General features: G+C 38.5%; 1 protein-coding gene across 4 annotated transcripts in view; it reads right to left on the bottom strand.

Moving 5' to 3' along the window:
* Positions 1-14565, bottom strand: part of LOC140502854 (cilia- and flagella-associated protein 53-like) — a 199001-nt gene that overhangs the window by 144580 nt on the left and 39856 nt on the right. For 2 of the 4 annotated variants that reach the window (XM_072606910.1, XM_072606908.1), the window contains one exon: positions 7713-7782. The exons of 1 other annotated variant lie outside the window; for it this stretch is intronic. In XM_072606910.1, coding sequence (XP_072463011.1) covers positions 7713-7757 — 45 coding nt within the window. In that variant the 5' untranslated portion in view covers positions 7758-7782. Of the gene's footprint in view, positions 1-2130; positions 2260-7712; positions 7783-14565 lie in introns of those variants that run through there. One more of the 4 variants, XM_072606909.1, reaches the window with a different exon arrangement.

Here is a 14565-nt window from a genome sequence, read left to right as displayed (position 1 = left end):
CCAAATCAGTTCAGTTGTGTTCAGCTGAGTCATTTCAATTGTGTCTCTGTGACTCCATGTGGGGTTTTCTTGGCAAGGATACTGGAGCAGTTTGCCATTTCCTTCTCCAGCTCATTTTACAAATGAGGAAACTGAGGCAAACAGGGTTAAATGACTTGCCCAGGGTCACACAAATAGGAAGTATCTGAGGCTGGATCTGAACTCAGGTGTTCCTGATTAGAAGAGGTCTGGCACTCTAGCCACTGTGCTACCTAGCTAGTTCAAGTTTTTATCTTGTTGTCTGCCTTATTAGAATACAGACTCATTGCAAACAGAAATTATCTTATTCTTTATATACATATCCCCAGAGCCTAACAGTACCTGTCACATGGTAAGATCTTGATAAACACTTGTTGACTGATTGTTCGATTTGACAGTGCTGGAGACACAACCAATCCTTTATTATACAAATATTTTCTTCATTATTACTTATTAGTCATTAAAAATTTATGTCCTTATATTACATCACTATAAAATGTTCAAAGCTAGAATTTATCTTACATAGTTGATGTGTACATATAGATTCTTGATAAAAAATAATAAAAAACGGAAAATAGTAATCAAAGTATAACTCACTGGCATAATTTCTCCTATGGAGCGATGGTGAAGAATTATGCAAATAAAATGCTTCTAAATAGGGCTCTTTCTAGTTCTAAAATCTTATGATTCTAAATATCCTAGGAAGGAACCTTCCAGCCTGTTACTACTAATAGTTGCTATGGATGGAAGTGGTGTAATTTTCCCTTAGAATGAGGTGGCTGTTGTGATTGATAAGAATAGTTCCAAAAGCACAAGGTACAAATCAGGACGTTTACTGTTGGCTAACAAAATAAACAAACATTAAGCCTTTGCATTTATTAAGCATTTGCCAACATTTGAGACAGAATTATGTGAATGGGTATAATTTTATAGTAGTTCTTTTACATAGCGTTAATTCCGTTCCTATCCAAGCAATACATGTATTTCTGACCGAATGGCTGCAAATCGCATGGATGTTTTTTTTTTCAAACCTCTTCTCTTTTTGCCTTGTTTCTTCCTCCCAGCTTACAGTGATGGATAAACATGTGCAGAATGGATGCTAGGAGGAATGTTTCCAATATCTTTTGATTCTTGTCCTAAACCTTGGCACCTTCTCTGTTTGTAAGCCATTAAACGACATGGTTGAATCGACAAGTTAATCACAGTTGATGGGTTTCTGACCCACATGGAGTATAAATTTGAAGTGGTTAGGGACCTCGGAGGTTATATAGTCCAAACTCTTCACTGAATAGATTTTAAAAAAAACTGAGACCCAGAGCATTTAAGTGACTTGTCCAAAGTCACACAAATCATTAAGCCCCAAAGGCAGGTTTTTAACCCAAATCCTTTTCTCTTTCCTCTATATCATACTAACTATACAGGAACCTGGTATTCTGATTTCTTCTAACTCCAGATATTAAATACTGTCCCTAAACAATACAAATGTCTTTCCAAGTTGTTGGTCTATCCTCCTCTAAGGAGTTTTCCTAGAACTATTCTTGATGAAAAAGAATAGATCAATGAATTGGGCTTGTAACTTAAAAAAAAATAACAACCTAGACATTAAGAAAAAAAAAAACAACCCAAACAATAACAAAGATGAAAAGTTTAAAAACCAAAGAAGAGATAAACAAAACTGAAAGCAGACAAATCAACCTCCAAAGAAATGCAAGATAGCAATAATCTTTGGGGGAGATGCTTCAAAAAACACCAGTTAAAAAAGGAACTGGCCATTAAAACAACTTGGAGTTTCCACCTCGCACCTCATCAGATTGGCAAACGTGCAAAAAACCCCTCCATCATCGGACATTATCTCGTTTCGCTCTCACAGCCACCCCACGAAGTAGATGGCATGATCCCCATTTTAGAGATGCACAGACAGATTCGGGTCTTTCCGTTTCCTCCCCCGGCGCTCTACGGACCCCGAAGTTTCCGAACACTGCAGGCGGCAGGGTGGCCCCGGGGCAGCCCAGGAGAGCCGCGGCTCTACCCGAGGCACTGCGGCTTAGGGTGGTGGGGCAGTGCCCCGATCGGTCCTGGAGCCGTTCCCGGATCCCCAAGCCCAGGACTCACCAGAGCCACTACAAACGGCGTCGCGCCCTTCACCTCGCGTGGCAAAACCCTCTCCATCGGGGCTCCCTGCGCTGCCTGCGCCGCGGGAGAGGCTCCCCTAGGACGCTCTGGGCGGTTGCTATGGTGAGCCCAGGGCTGGGGCTCGAAAGGGGACGCCGCCGGAAGTGGCCTCCTGGTCACCGTGGCAACAGGACGGGGCAGCTTGGGCTGGGGGGCAGACTTAAACCTGGCTGCCAGGCACCTGGGCTCTGCGCTGCGGGCTGCCTAGGGGCTGCGGCGAGCGCGGGCCCGGAGTGCCCACTCGTGAGCCCCCAGCCTCCGGGCAGGAGCGCCCTGGACGCTGTCCCAGGCAGGGAGAGGGCTCCTATGCCCCAACCCCATGCTGGTTGTGGTTAAACTTCCATGAGCATTGCTGCGAAAGGGAGGCCGAGGCTGATTTATTTTTACTCTTGCACAGGACTAATCCATCTATCTGTCTCTATCTATCCACCTACGCGCCCGCGCGCGCACACACACACACACACATATATACATGTATACAATATGAGGTGAAAACAGCTTTAATCGTCACAACAGTTTTTGCTGGCATTCATTATATATATTTGATGTGAAGCACTTGTGGGTTGCAGGCAATTTCCCCCAAAACAGATATATATATGCAATTTCCACCAAACACACACCTACATATATATAATATGTATATTATATGTATATATGTAAAATTCCCCCCCCAAATATGCATACATGTGTACATGTATGCTTTGGAGGAAATTGCATACAAATATATATACACATGTATATGCCAAATGTATACACACATATACACATACGCAGGTTTGCTGTCTAATCATAAAGAAAAACGTGATGTTTGTTGTTCTGAATAGTATACATTTAAATTTTTATGAAAGGGTGGCAGGAAGTAACTTTATGTGATATTTATAGACCCTGAAAGAACCTTGTTACTGTTGTTCAGTTGTTTCCTATTCTTTGTGACCCTATTTGGCATTTTCTTGGCAAAAATGCTTTAGTAGTCTTCCATTTCCTTCTCCAGCTCATTTTACAGATGAGGAACTGAGGCAAACAGGGTTAAATGGCTTGCTCAGGGTCTCACAGCTAGTAAGTATCTGAAATTGTATTTGAACTCAGCAAGATGAGTCTTTCTGATTCCAAATCCAGTGCTCCATCCACTGCACCACCGAGATCATCTATTTCAGAAGTTCCCAAATTGGCCTGCCACCTCCCTTTTGAAAAAGAAAAATTACTCAACATCCCCTAGAAATCTACGTTCTTTAACTCTTTAATGGCTTGTAAAAATTTTCACCATTTCAAAAAATATATAAAACATTTTTAAATGATACATCTTAAATTTAATAATTTATTATAAATTTATGGTTTTTTCCTGCACTGAAATTTTGATGGCACAATATTGTGTCATGTAACCATATAGTATTGTATTGTAAACAAGTCATTACACACACATTCCTGCAAATATGGGGGCTGGACCTCTTGACAATGCTTGACACACTCACCTGCCAACACTTGCCTGTTAAGACCTTTCAGCCCACTTGACGACGGATTGGCTATAAATTCCATTCTGTGTGTTTATTTGGAAAATAATGTAATCACCACGACTTTAACTCTGTTACGCAACAAATAAAACGTGTATGAATGGTTTTTCAAAGTTTCCTTATCTTCTTTCCTTAGGCTTCCATTGCCCCCTTATTTTTACTCAATGCCCCTCAGTGGTACCTGAGGTTACTCCTGTCCCCAGGTCTTTTCAGTACCCCCCAAGAGGTGTTATCACCTACTTTGGGAACTTACGATAGTCCAAGCCTCTCATTATATTGATGAGGATACCAAGACCCAGATAGGGAAAGTGACAAAGACCACATGTTTTAAAAGTACTAAGGCTGGGATTCAAACCCAAATCTCCCTGACCCTTAACCCTAGTGTTAGTTAATTACACTACACTATACTGCAGGAACTCTGAATTCAAAACACTAAGCTGGTGAAACCAAGGAGGCTAGTTTTACTTTAGGCAATTCATTTAACTTACTGGCCCTCACTTTTCTCATTTCTAAAATCAAGGTGTTGAACTAGATGTTTTCTCTAAGTATTCTTCCAACTCCAAGGTTCTGTTAAAAAACCTCTGCTTGGCTGTCTTGGGATAGGGGCTGTGTTGGGATGGGAGGAGGGGAGAGATGGGAAGAAAATTTGGAACTTATCTTGTGGAAGTGAATGTTGAAAACTAAAAATAAACAATTTTTTTTTAAAAGAAAGAAAAAGGTCTCTGCTTGGTTTAGGTCTCTATCTTTCCCTCCAGACATGTACGAGGAACAGCAGGGCCCTTTAGATGTGTATAGATGCCATAGAAAACATATGGGGGCATCAGTGAATGAATGAATGAATGAATGAATGAATGACGCTTTTAGTAAGCACTTAGTTATGTGCAAAGCATATAAATAGAAACAACATTTCATGTTCTTGAGGAACTCACAATCTAATGGAAGAGACAGTGCATATACAGGAAGGTTTTGTCTTTAAGTCAGATGGAAAGGTCCCATGGTCCTTAGAATGCAGCAGCAAAGCAGATGGTGATGCCTCTTCTTTAATTTCATTTCCACCGACATAACCATATCAGTTTCTGATGCTAAACCAATGGATGGTACAAAGGACTTGGGTGACAAAAGTTTTCTTTTCTGGGTCTTCCACAGCTCTGGCTATAGAATATGCAGAAATAATTGCTGGATTACATCCCATTGCTTCCCAGGAAAATGTTTGGGACCGCTGGCCTAGAAACATTCTTATTCCCAAGACTTTTGGGTTCAGAGTCCTGCCTATCCCCATTATGGCATGAAGGGAGATGACAGTCAGCTTCAGTCCTGACCTATGATAGTCCTTAGGAGTGTGAATCCAGAATCTTTGTCCTATTTCCTTTGTCCATCCTTTGTTTGTATGTCATAAAGATTAAAATTTGCATGGTATCAGAGAAAATGTTCAATTCACAATTGGCAGATAATGAAAAATTAGCAAAACAATAAAAGAAATATCTGTAGAAACTTGAAAGAAACAGTAACAGTCACAGTGATTATAGTTGTTTGCATGAACTACTTGTTTCTTAGGTATAATTAGCATGCATCACTAATAATTCTATTTATTGAATAATCATAGTAATAACAATATTACCTTATATCCCTTTAGTACTTCACAATTTTCAAAACACTTTAATGCACATTATATCTCTGTGAGGTAGGCAAAGTAGATATCATCTCCATTTTATAAATGAGATAATTATGTGGTTGAACCTAGTAGGACTCTGATAAAGGACTGTCTAACCACAAAAGACTGCAATCTAATTATTATTATAAGTACCAAACTATAGCAAAATGAAAAGACCATGTTCAAATCTCTGTTCCATTGCTTTTTAACCATGTCTTTAAGTATATATGTATACACACATATTTTTATGCAAGCATGTATCCTTTTCTCCCATTGCCTCTTCCCATCTGAACAATTGTTTAAAAAACACAGATAAAACTTACATAAGAAATATACCTAAATTCTTTTACAACATGACTAATATGAAAATGTGTTTTGCATGACTATATAGGTATTACCTATATCAAATTGCTTACTTTCTCAATGAGGAGGATGGGGAGAGAGAGAATTTGGAATTCAAAAATCTAAAAACAAATGTTGAAACTTGTTTTTACATGTAATTGGGGGAAAATAAAATAAAATACTAAATAAATTTTAAAAAATAGAAAAAAGAAAAAAAGAAATGTGCTTAATTCAGCAAAACAAATTCTCACATCAGCCATGTCAAAAGGATGTATTTCTCATTCTGCATCTTATGCATCAATTCTCTGACAGGAAGTGAGCGGTGTGTTTCATCTAAGTCCTCTGGATCTGTGGATTATCATTACATTGATCAAGGAGAGAGTCTTTCAAAATTGCATTTCTCTGTGTCTTGTAATTGTACAAATTGTTTTCCTGGTTCTGCTCATGTGAATCTACATCAGTTCAGAGAGATCTTTCAAGTTTCCTCTGAAATTGCCCATTTTGTCATTTCTTATGATAACAGTTTGTTACATTCATAAATCAAAATTTGTTTAGCCATCCCCCAATAGGTGGGCAGCCCCTTTGTTTCTAGTTTGGGGCTACTATGAAAAGAGTTGCTTTCGATATTTATGTACTTATAGTTCCTTTCTTTCTTTTATCTCCCTGGAGGCCTAATCATGGTATAGCTCCATCAAAATTTATGCGAAGTTTAGTCATTGGGGGATAGAATTTAACTATGTTTAGCCTTTTTCATCATGTGTAAAATGAGTATAATATTATATGAGATGATATTTAGTAGAATTTAAACTTCTCATGAACATAGAATGCCTCATTTTTGTATTTGTACCTCAGCTTTTATAGCTACAGGGATGGTTGAAAATGTAAGCAATTGATTTTAGTTTTTTAGGTGCTCCACAGGGGTGTTAAGAGTCAAGCAGAGCATTAGTAAAATGTGGGCAGAATTAGTTGCAAATTACTTGAGTGCAGAAAGCAATAGAATGTGGAAAAAAGAAAGTGAATGACTTGGAGCAGAGCACAGAGGCTGGGACCTTCTGAGTCTACGGGACAATGGTTATGAGGTCACAATGTAGGAAAGGGTAAAGGTGGTCTGCTTGCTAGTATCTCCGCCGACATTTCTTTTTTGGTTATTATTCTAAACTTGACAACAACTACAATTATTTCTATCTAGAGAGGAGTATCTAAGAAGCCATGAATCTCTATTATGTACCTCTTTTTCTTAAATATATAAAGCATTTATCATAGTAATTCCATATCTGTCCTGTTTGTCTGTTTCTCTCTGATCTTCCTTGTGCTCCATTCTGAGTGTTGTAAAAAATGTTTCATTGATGCTCTTTTTTTCTTTTGACATCTCTCTCATTACCTTTCTCTCTTCCCCCCACCCAATAATAAAAGTTATCCTTTGTTGCAAATAAACTTAGTCAAACAAAACAAATCCATATGCTGGCCACATATGCCTCCGTCTGCACGTCTAGGCCATCATCTCTTAGTTAAGAGGTGCAAAGCATGGTTCACCACAAGTCTGCAGGTGTCCTGCTTAGTCAAGAAGACCAGGGTTCAGATTCTGCCTCTTCTCTTAACCTTTTTTGAGGTCCATCTGTACAATGGTGAGGATACCTGTAGTCCCAGAATCAAAGGGCTGTTGTGAGGTTCAAATGAGATAATGCATGGTGCTTTCCAAATTTTAAAGTCCTATTTAAATGTCAGTTATTGTTGTTGTTCCTATATTAATAACCAGGGGGTTGTTGGATTGTTATCCCTGTTGTTGGATTTTCTCATGGAATCTTGTTTAATTTTACCATTATGTGTGGGATATATAAAAGACACAAAACCTTGGACCATATGAATATTTTTAAGATGAAAGAACATCTACAATATATGTCTACTTTCTTTTATTAAAACATGAAATTGTGAATATCATGTAGTGCTTGCTTTTATTTTTAAGTATGTAATAATGCCAACATATAATTTTCAAAGGTATCTTACTTGTCTGTGATTCTAACCTTTCTTTTATTCTTTTGGAGAGGTATATCAGGAATATCCTCCATAGCTTCTCTTTTCCTTTCACCTCTCCTATTAGAAAAATAAAAGAAAAACAAAAAAAATTTTTCTAGGAAACATACACAGACAAGCAAAACAAATTTCCACACTAGCCATGGCATAACATATGTACCATTTTGCAGCTTGATTTTATCATCTACTTCTCTGTCAGGGGAGGTGTTGGTTGCTTTTTTATCGGTATTCCATAATTGTGGTTGGTCATTCCATTGATTAGAATTCTTAATGTCTTTCAAAGTTATTTATCGTATGAATTGTTTTCCTAGTTTTCACTTCTGTATCAGCTCATAAAAGCTTTCCCAAGTTTCTCTGAAATAATCTCATCAGTTCTTACAGTATAATAATATTCCACTACATTCACATGTCATAATTTGGTCAGTCATTCCCCAGCTAATGGATACTACTTTAGTTTTCATTTCTTTGTAGTACAAAAGAGCTGCAATAAATATTTTTTGTACATATGTATCCTCTTTCTTTTTTATCTCTTTGGGGTCCTATTTTCCCATCTATGAAAATCTTTTTAAGACTCATCTTTACACATGTAGGTATTAATAGGGAACAGGCAGCCTTTCATAATCCATATCCTATAATGGAACACATCTTTACCACTTCATAATTTGATCAAAAGGTGTAGAGAATACAAGATTCCACTATACTTGTTTGTTCATTATGAAAGAGCATTTGATTCAGTAGAACAAATCTTAAAAGCTCTCTTCCAAGAAAGTTATATATTAATATCTTTCAGGATTCCCTGAAAGATACAATAACAGCAATAAACCTATTCAGCAACCCTCTGATCGTAAATAGCAAGTGAAATATAAAAAGGGGAAATGTTCACTGGAGATATTTGCCTTTGTCCACGTTTGATAGAAAAGATCCATTTTGAAGTTTAAGTTGAAAAGGGATTCTCTGTGGATAATAAAGTCCTCTTTTTGTTGATAATACTGTGCTGGTTGCATTAAGCACCAGAATATCAAAGAATCTCCTAAAAAAGACCTATAACCACTCAAAAGAATTTGCCCTGACCATCTACACAGGAAAGACCAAGTGGATGAAGAATGTCCATTGCCTAGATAATGATATGATATGATATACCTTGTCCATTATTATGTATCAGTGGGGCAAAATGATATAAATGGACAATGAGCAGGGTATAGAATTAAACGAGAGTAGAAGGGGTTTGATAGCATCTTTAAACTTAAACCCTAAACTTCTAAAAACAAAGTCTCTTCTTCTTAATACTCAAATTCTGCCAGTGTTGTTGTATGACTGTGTGAGTGTGAGGTGTGGGATTTTCTGATGAAAACTGAAATACACAAAACACAGCACATGGTTGGGGTGATCAGGCTGCATCTCAAAAAGGATACTTGAAAAAGACAAGAGTAGGGAAGATAGATGAGTCAGGAAGCAAGACTGAGAGATGGAGGCAAATAGTCCAAGAGAAAGTTAGAAGGCTTTCTGCAGGTCAGGTAGATCCCCTGGGGCCACTTAATGTAAAGACATGGACAGGAGTCCAGCAGGATAGGCAGGCAGAGATCAATTGCAATCTGTATCCTTGGAGGAAACACTCAAATAGATGAGTCCAAAGATCCATTCAAATATTTGAACATGGGAGCCACCTTGTTGGAGAACCTTTGAAGTATCATTTGGTCTCATATCAAATAAAATACTTCATTATATTCAGCAAACGGTAAGCCTAGTGATCAATGATCTGTTTATTTGTCCGAGTCTCACTTCTCTCAGGAGCCTGCTGATATCAGCAGTGGTTACCCATTACAATACTCAGAAGGTGTCTGCAGGGTTGATTTTCTCACTTCTATCGCTAAACCGGCCCGTAGCAAAGAAAGATGGCTCACTTTTGTTCAGCTTTGTTCAATCACGATGCTTTTGCAATAGTTCTAGCAAATCTTCATAAAATAGCTGAGGTAGGTTATTGAAAGTTATTCATTTGAGAAGATTAAGTGGTGGACAACCTCACATCTTAGGGTCACTCACTGTTGCTCCATTGTTTTAGTCATGTCCAACTTTTCATGACTCCATTTGGGGTTTTCTTGGCAGAGATATTGGAACGGTTTGCCATTTCCTTCTCCAGCTTATTTTACAGGTGAGGAAACTGAGACAAACAGGGCTAAATGACTTGCCCAGAGTCACACCGTGTCTGAGGCTAGATTTGAAGTCAGGAAGATGAGCCTTCCTGATGCCAGGCTCTATCTACTGCACCACCTACTGGCCCTTGGGATCACAGTACCATAGATTTAGAGCTAGAAAGTACTTGAAGGTCAACTAAGTACACATGGAGGGATGTCCCTTTGCCCCCCAAATTAACAGTTTAGAAAATTGAAGCAAAGAGGAGGGAAGTTACTTAGCCAAGGTCAAATAGTTATGAAGTAGCAGGCCTGGCATTTGAACTAGATACAGTATGAATCTTGTGAAGTAGTAGAATTATTCAAATTCTCATAGCATATTTCCATTGGACTAGTGCCAGTTACTAAAATGTGGATAATTATAATTTCAGATAATGCAAATTCAAAACTGTAACCACAGACATGGTATTCATAATTCTGCACTTTCCGTAATTCCCCACTATCTCTTCCACACTGCCTCTTTTATCTTGTCTTGGTAAACAAGGGAAGGATCAAATGCTTTATTTTCTGTTGGTATGAAGGAAGTAGATTTATCAATTTTTAAAAGCAAAATGAAATATAAAGGGTTTAGTTTATAAACGTCAGAACTCTGACTCAATGGGTACACCTAGAGGAAGGAAGGCAGTTTTTGCTGGTACTCCCCAGGAAAATGATGCTGCCCTACCATCTAGTGGCCATTTGGGAAAGTAACACCTTGAGCAGAGAAATCACAGTACAAGTCAAATTCCTTGAATGAAGAGACATCTAAATCACTTCTTTGTTTCTAGAGATGTAATAGGAACGAACGGTGGAGAAGAGGAATGGGAAAAGACTTGTTTTTCCATAATGCTATGAACCTAAGGCAAAGGTACCCATAGAAACAAAAATTCACCATTTCATAATGAAGAAATAGACACATACACAACTAGGTGGTGTCATGGATAGAGCTCTAGATTTAAAGTCAGGAAGAACTGAGTTTGAATCTTGTCACAGACATTCAATAGCTTTGTGACCCTTGGTGAGCCATTTAACCTCTCTGAGCCTCAGTTTCCTCATCTTTAAAATGGGATTAATACCTCATAAGATTATTGTGAAGATTGAATATTATACACATACACACATATATATATATATTACTTTGCAAACTATATAAATACTGGTTATTAATAATATTATTGATGCTGAAAGCAATGTGGTTCACGCTCACAGGATCAAGGAGAGTAGGAAAGGACCTTAAAGATAATCAACTCCAACCTTCTTATTTTACAGATGAGGAAACTGAGGTCCAGATTAAATGATTTGCCCAAGATCACAAGGGTAATAAAAGACAGAGATAACAATAGAGTTCTTCTGACTCCAGATCCAAAAATTTTTCCCCACTGCAGCAGTGGAAGGATCTAAAGTCAGAGGATATGGATTCAATTTACTCAATAACTACTTATTAAATACCTACTATTTGCTAGTCACTCTGCTAGGTACAGGCATAGAAAAGCAAAATACAAAGACAAAAAAGAAACTATGCTTGCTCTCAGGGAGATTCCCAGCTTTGTCAGTGGTTAAACTAATCTCATCTGTGCCCCCACTACACCACAAGTCAATACTTTTGCTTCTCCCTGATTCATTATCTATCCCAATGCTCAGAGAGTCTGTTCCAAACCTCCCTCCCCTCCCCTCTGTTTTCCTCTCCTCCTCTCCCCTCCCCATGAAGAAATGAAAAAAATTATTCATGAGCATTTAGATTGTGCAAAGCACTGTACTAAATACTGACAATATAAAGAGAAAAGTGAGATAGTCCTTGCTCTCAAGGAGATCACATTCCAATTGGGAAAATCAGCATATATGGAAGGTTTCAACGGCAGGTCAGATGGTCCTTAGAACATAGCAGCAAAGTAGATGGAAAAGCCTTTTCTTTATTGTCATTTCCACTGATAAAATCATATCAGTTTCTGATGTGGAATCATTTGACAGTGCCAGGGACTGGTGGCAAAGATTTTCTTTTCTGGGTCTTGAGTACTGTATGGTATATCTCCATAGGTTCACTTCCCAGGATGATGCTATGGCAGCTATCAAAGTTAATGTGATCTTAAGAGAGGCAACTCCTAGACTTGAGTCCAAGCCTAGGGCACTGATAGTGCTCCTGGACCGTCTCCTGGTTAGCCACATCTAGAGTATTGTGATCAATTCTGTGTGGCACATTTTAGGATGGCTATTGATAAGATGGAACAAAACCAAGAAAATGAAACATCATATGAGGACTATTGAGATCATACCATTTGAGAAGCAAAATGAAAGGGGGGGAAGTGGGATAATATTCTGGACTTGGAGTCAGGATGATCTGGATTTAAATCATGCCTAAGACATTTATTAGTTATTGTGAATAGAAATAGTCCCTTCACCTGTCTAGGATTCAGCTTCCTTATATGTAAAATAAGGAGTTTGGAAATGATAGCTCTAAAAATAGTAAATTTAAGATTCTATGATTTGAGGATTAATTGAAGTCCATTAGATCATTTACCATGGAGAAGAGAAAGGTTGGGATTCAGGGGTATGGCAGGAAACATAATCAATGTCTTCAAATATTGAGAGAACATCGATTAAAAAAGAGATTTATCTTTTGATCCCAAAAGGCAGATCGGAGAGTAACAGTTGGAAATTTCCCAGAGGCAGATTTGGGCTTGATAGAAGAAAAATTTCTTAACAATTACAGATACAGAAAAGTGAAATGGGATGATGAAGGACATTGTGGGTGCCCTACTAAGCAAAAACTAGATGACCACTTGTGGGGTATGGTACAGAGGGAGCAGAGTGGTACAGTGAATAGCTCCCTGGGCTTGGAATCTTCTCTGTGACTGGCCTGATTTGCTTGACTGATGGGCTGGGGGCTTCTACTGCTGGGTTGGCTGGCAGCTCAGCCATTAGCTCAGACCATTTCTCTATGGGCTGGGCAGCTCCTCTGCTGGGTCAGATCACTCTTCTGCCGGGGTAGTATAATGCTATACTCTTTAAGAAAGGATGAAGACTTTTAGCCTGCAATGTACAAAAGGGTCTTTGGTTTTAATCCCTTGGCTGGCCTCTAAGGGACTTCCATATCCTAGGTAAGGGATGGCAGGGCAGATAGTCTTGCCTTTCTTCCCTTTACACATTGCTTTCCAATGGGCTCTAGGAGCAGGTGCCTTTGCAGAAACCATAGCCAGCACTTCTCTCTCTCATCAATGCTTGAGGTTAGATTTGAACTCAGATCTTCATTACTCCAGGTCCAGCATATCCTATCTTCTGAACCACCTAACTGTCCCTGTATGTAAGGGAAAATGTCCTAGCAAGTAATGGGTTCTCTCACACTAGGTAGTTTTAAGCAGAAGTTGGATGAGCACCAATAGAGAATATTATAGAGAAGATTCTTATTTAGCAGAGCCATAACAATTGAGGCAAATGCAGTATTTGCTTTGGGTACACACATCTGAGAGGTGCAGAAAAAACATATAAAGATACATCTTGCCATTCTGTGGATGGGGATGGGGAGGGAAGGAAGAAAAGAATTTTACATTCTTGCCTCAGGGATCAATAAGCTAGTTATGACTCTTATCATGGCATGGATTGAATTAGATGACCTTTCCAAGTCTGAGGTTCTACGATTCAGGATTTCTAGAACTTTGTAATAAAAACATTAATGATATTTACACAGGTCAAGAGTAAATTAATTATTTTTAAAATTAAGTACCTACTATGTTCTAGGCACTGTACTAAGTCCTGGGGATGTAAATTCAAGCAAAAAGAATGATAGTCTCTGTTCTCAAGGAATTTATATTCTAATAAGGGAAGACAACATATAAAAGGAAACTAAAAAAAAAAGAGGAGAAAATAAGGAAGAGAGATGAAAACCCCTTCATAGGGGCAGCATGGTGAAGTTCAGAGAATGAAGCACAGCTTGTCCAGTTGTTCAGTCCTGTCTGACTCTTTGTGACCCCATTTGGGGTTTTCTTGGCAGAGATACTGGAGAGGTTTTCCATTTTCTTCTCCAGTTTATTTTACAGATGAGGAAACTGAGGCAAACAGGGTTAAGTGACTTGCGCAGAGCCACACAGCTAGGAAGTATCTGAAGTTAGATTTGAACTCAGGAAAATGAATCTTATTGACTCCAGACCCAGCACTCTATCCATTGTGCCCTCTCATCTGGACGATTTCTCAAAATAGATATTTTGGGAGGAACTCACCAGTACAAGACTGCCTCAGGGATAGTGAAAGAAAGCAGTTAAGGGATGATGGAAAATTTGCAGAGTTTGGGCTCTCTACCAAAATAGTTAAGGCACATATGGAGGAAAAAATTCAGTCCTGAGAACTACAGTTAAAAAAGGACATTGATAAGCCTCAGAGGGTCCCAGGGTGGGGATCCAGGATAGTATAAGGCCTTGAGTCCATGTCTTAGAGGCAGGTAGGTGGCAAAGTGGATAAAATCCTGGACCTAGACTCAGAAAAACCAAAGTTCAAATCTGATCCCAGACATTTAAAACTGTATGACCTTAGGCAAGTCACTTAACTTCTCTCAGTCTCAGTTTGCACATTTATAAAATGGAAATAATAATAGCACCTAACTCACAGTGTTATTGTGATGATCAAATAAAATAACACATATGAAACACTTTGCAAACCTTAAAGTGCTATTTACATGCCAAGAATT

The sequence above is a fragment of the Notamacropus eugenii genome, chromosome 4 (genome assembly GCF_028372415.1).
Source record: "Notamacropus eugenii isolate mMacEug1 chromosome 4, mMacEug1.pri_v2, whole genome shotgun sequence".
Classification (NCBI taxonomy): domain Eukaryota; kingdom Metazoa; phylum Chordata; class Mammalia; order Diprotodontia; family Macropodidae; genus Notamacropus; species Notamacropus eugenii.
Note: the sequence above shows the minus strand (reverse complement) of the source record. Positions and strands in the feature narration are given on the sequence as shown.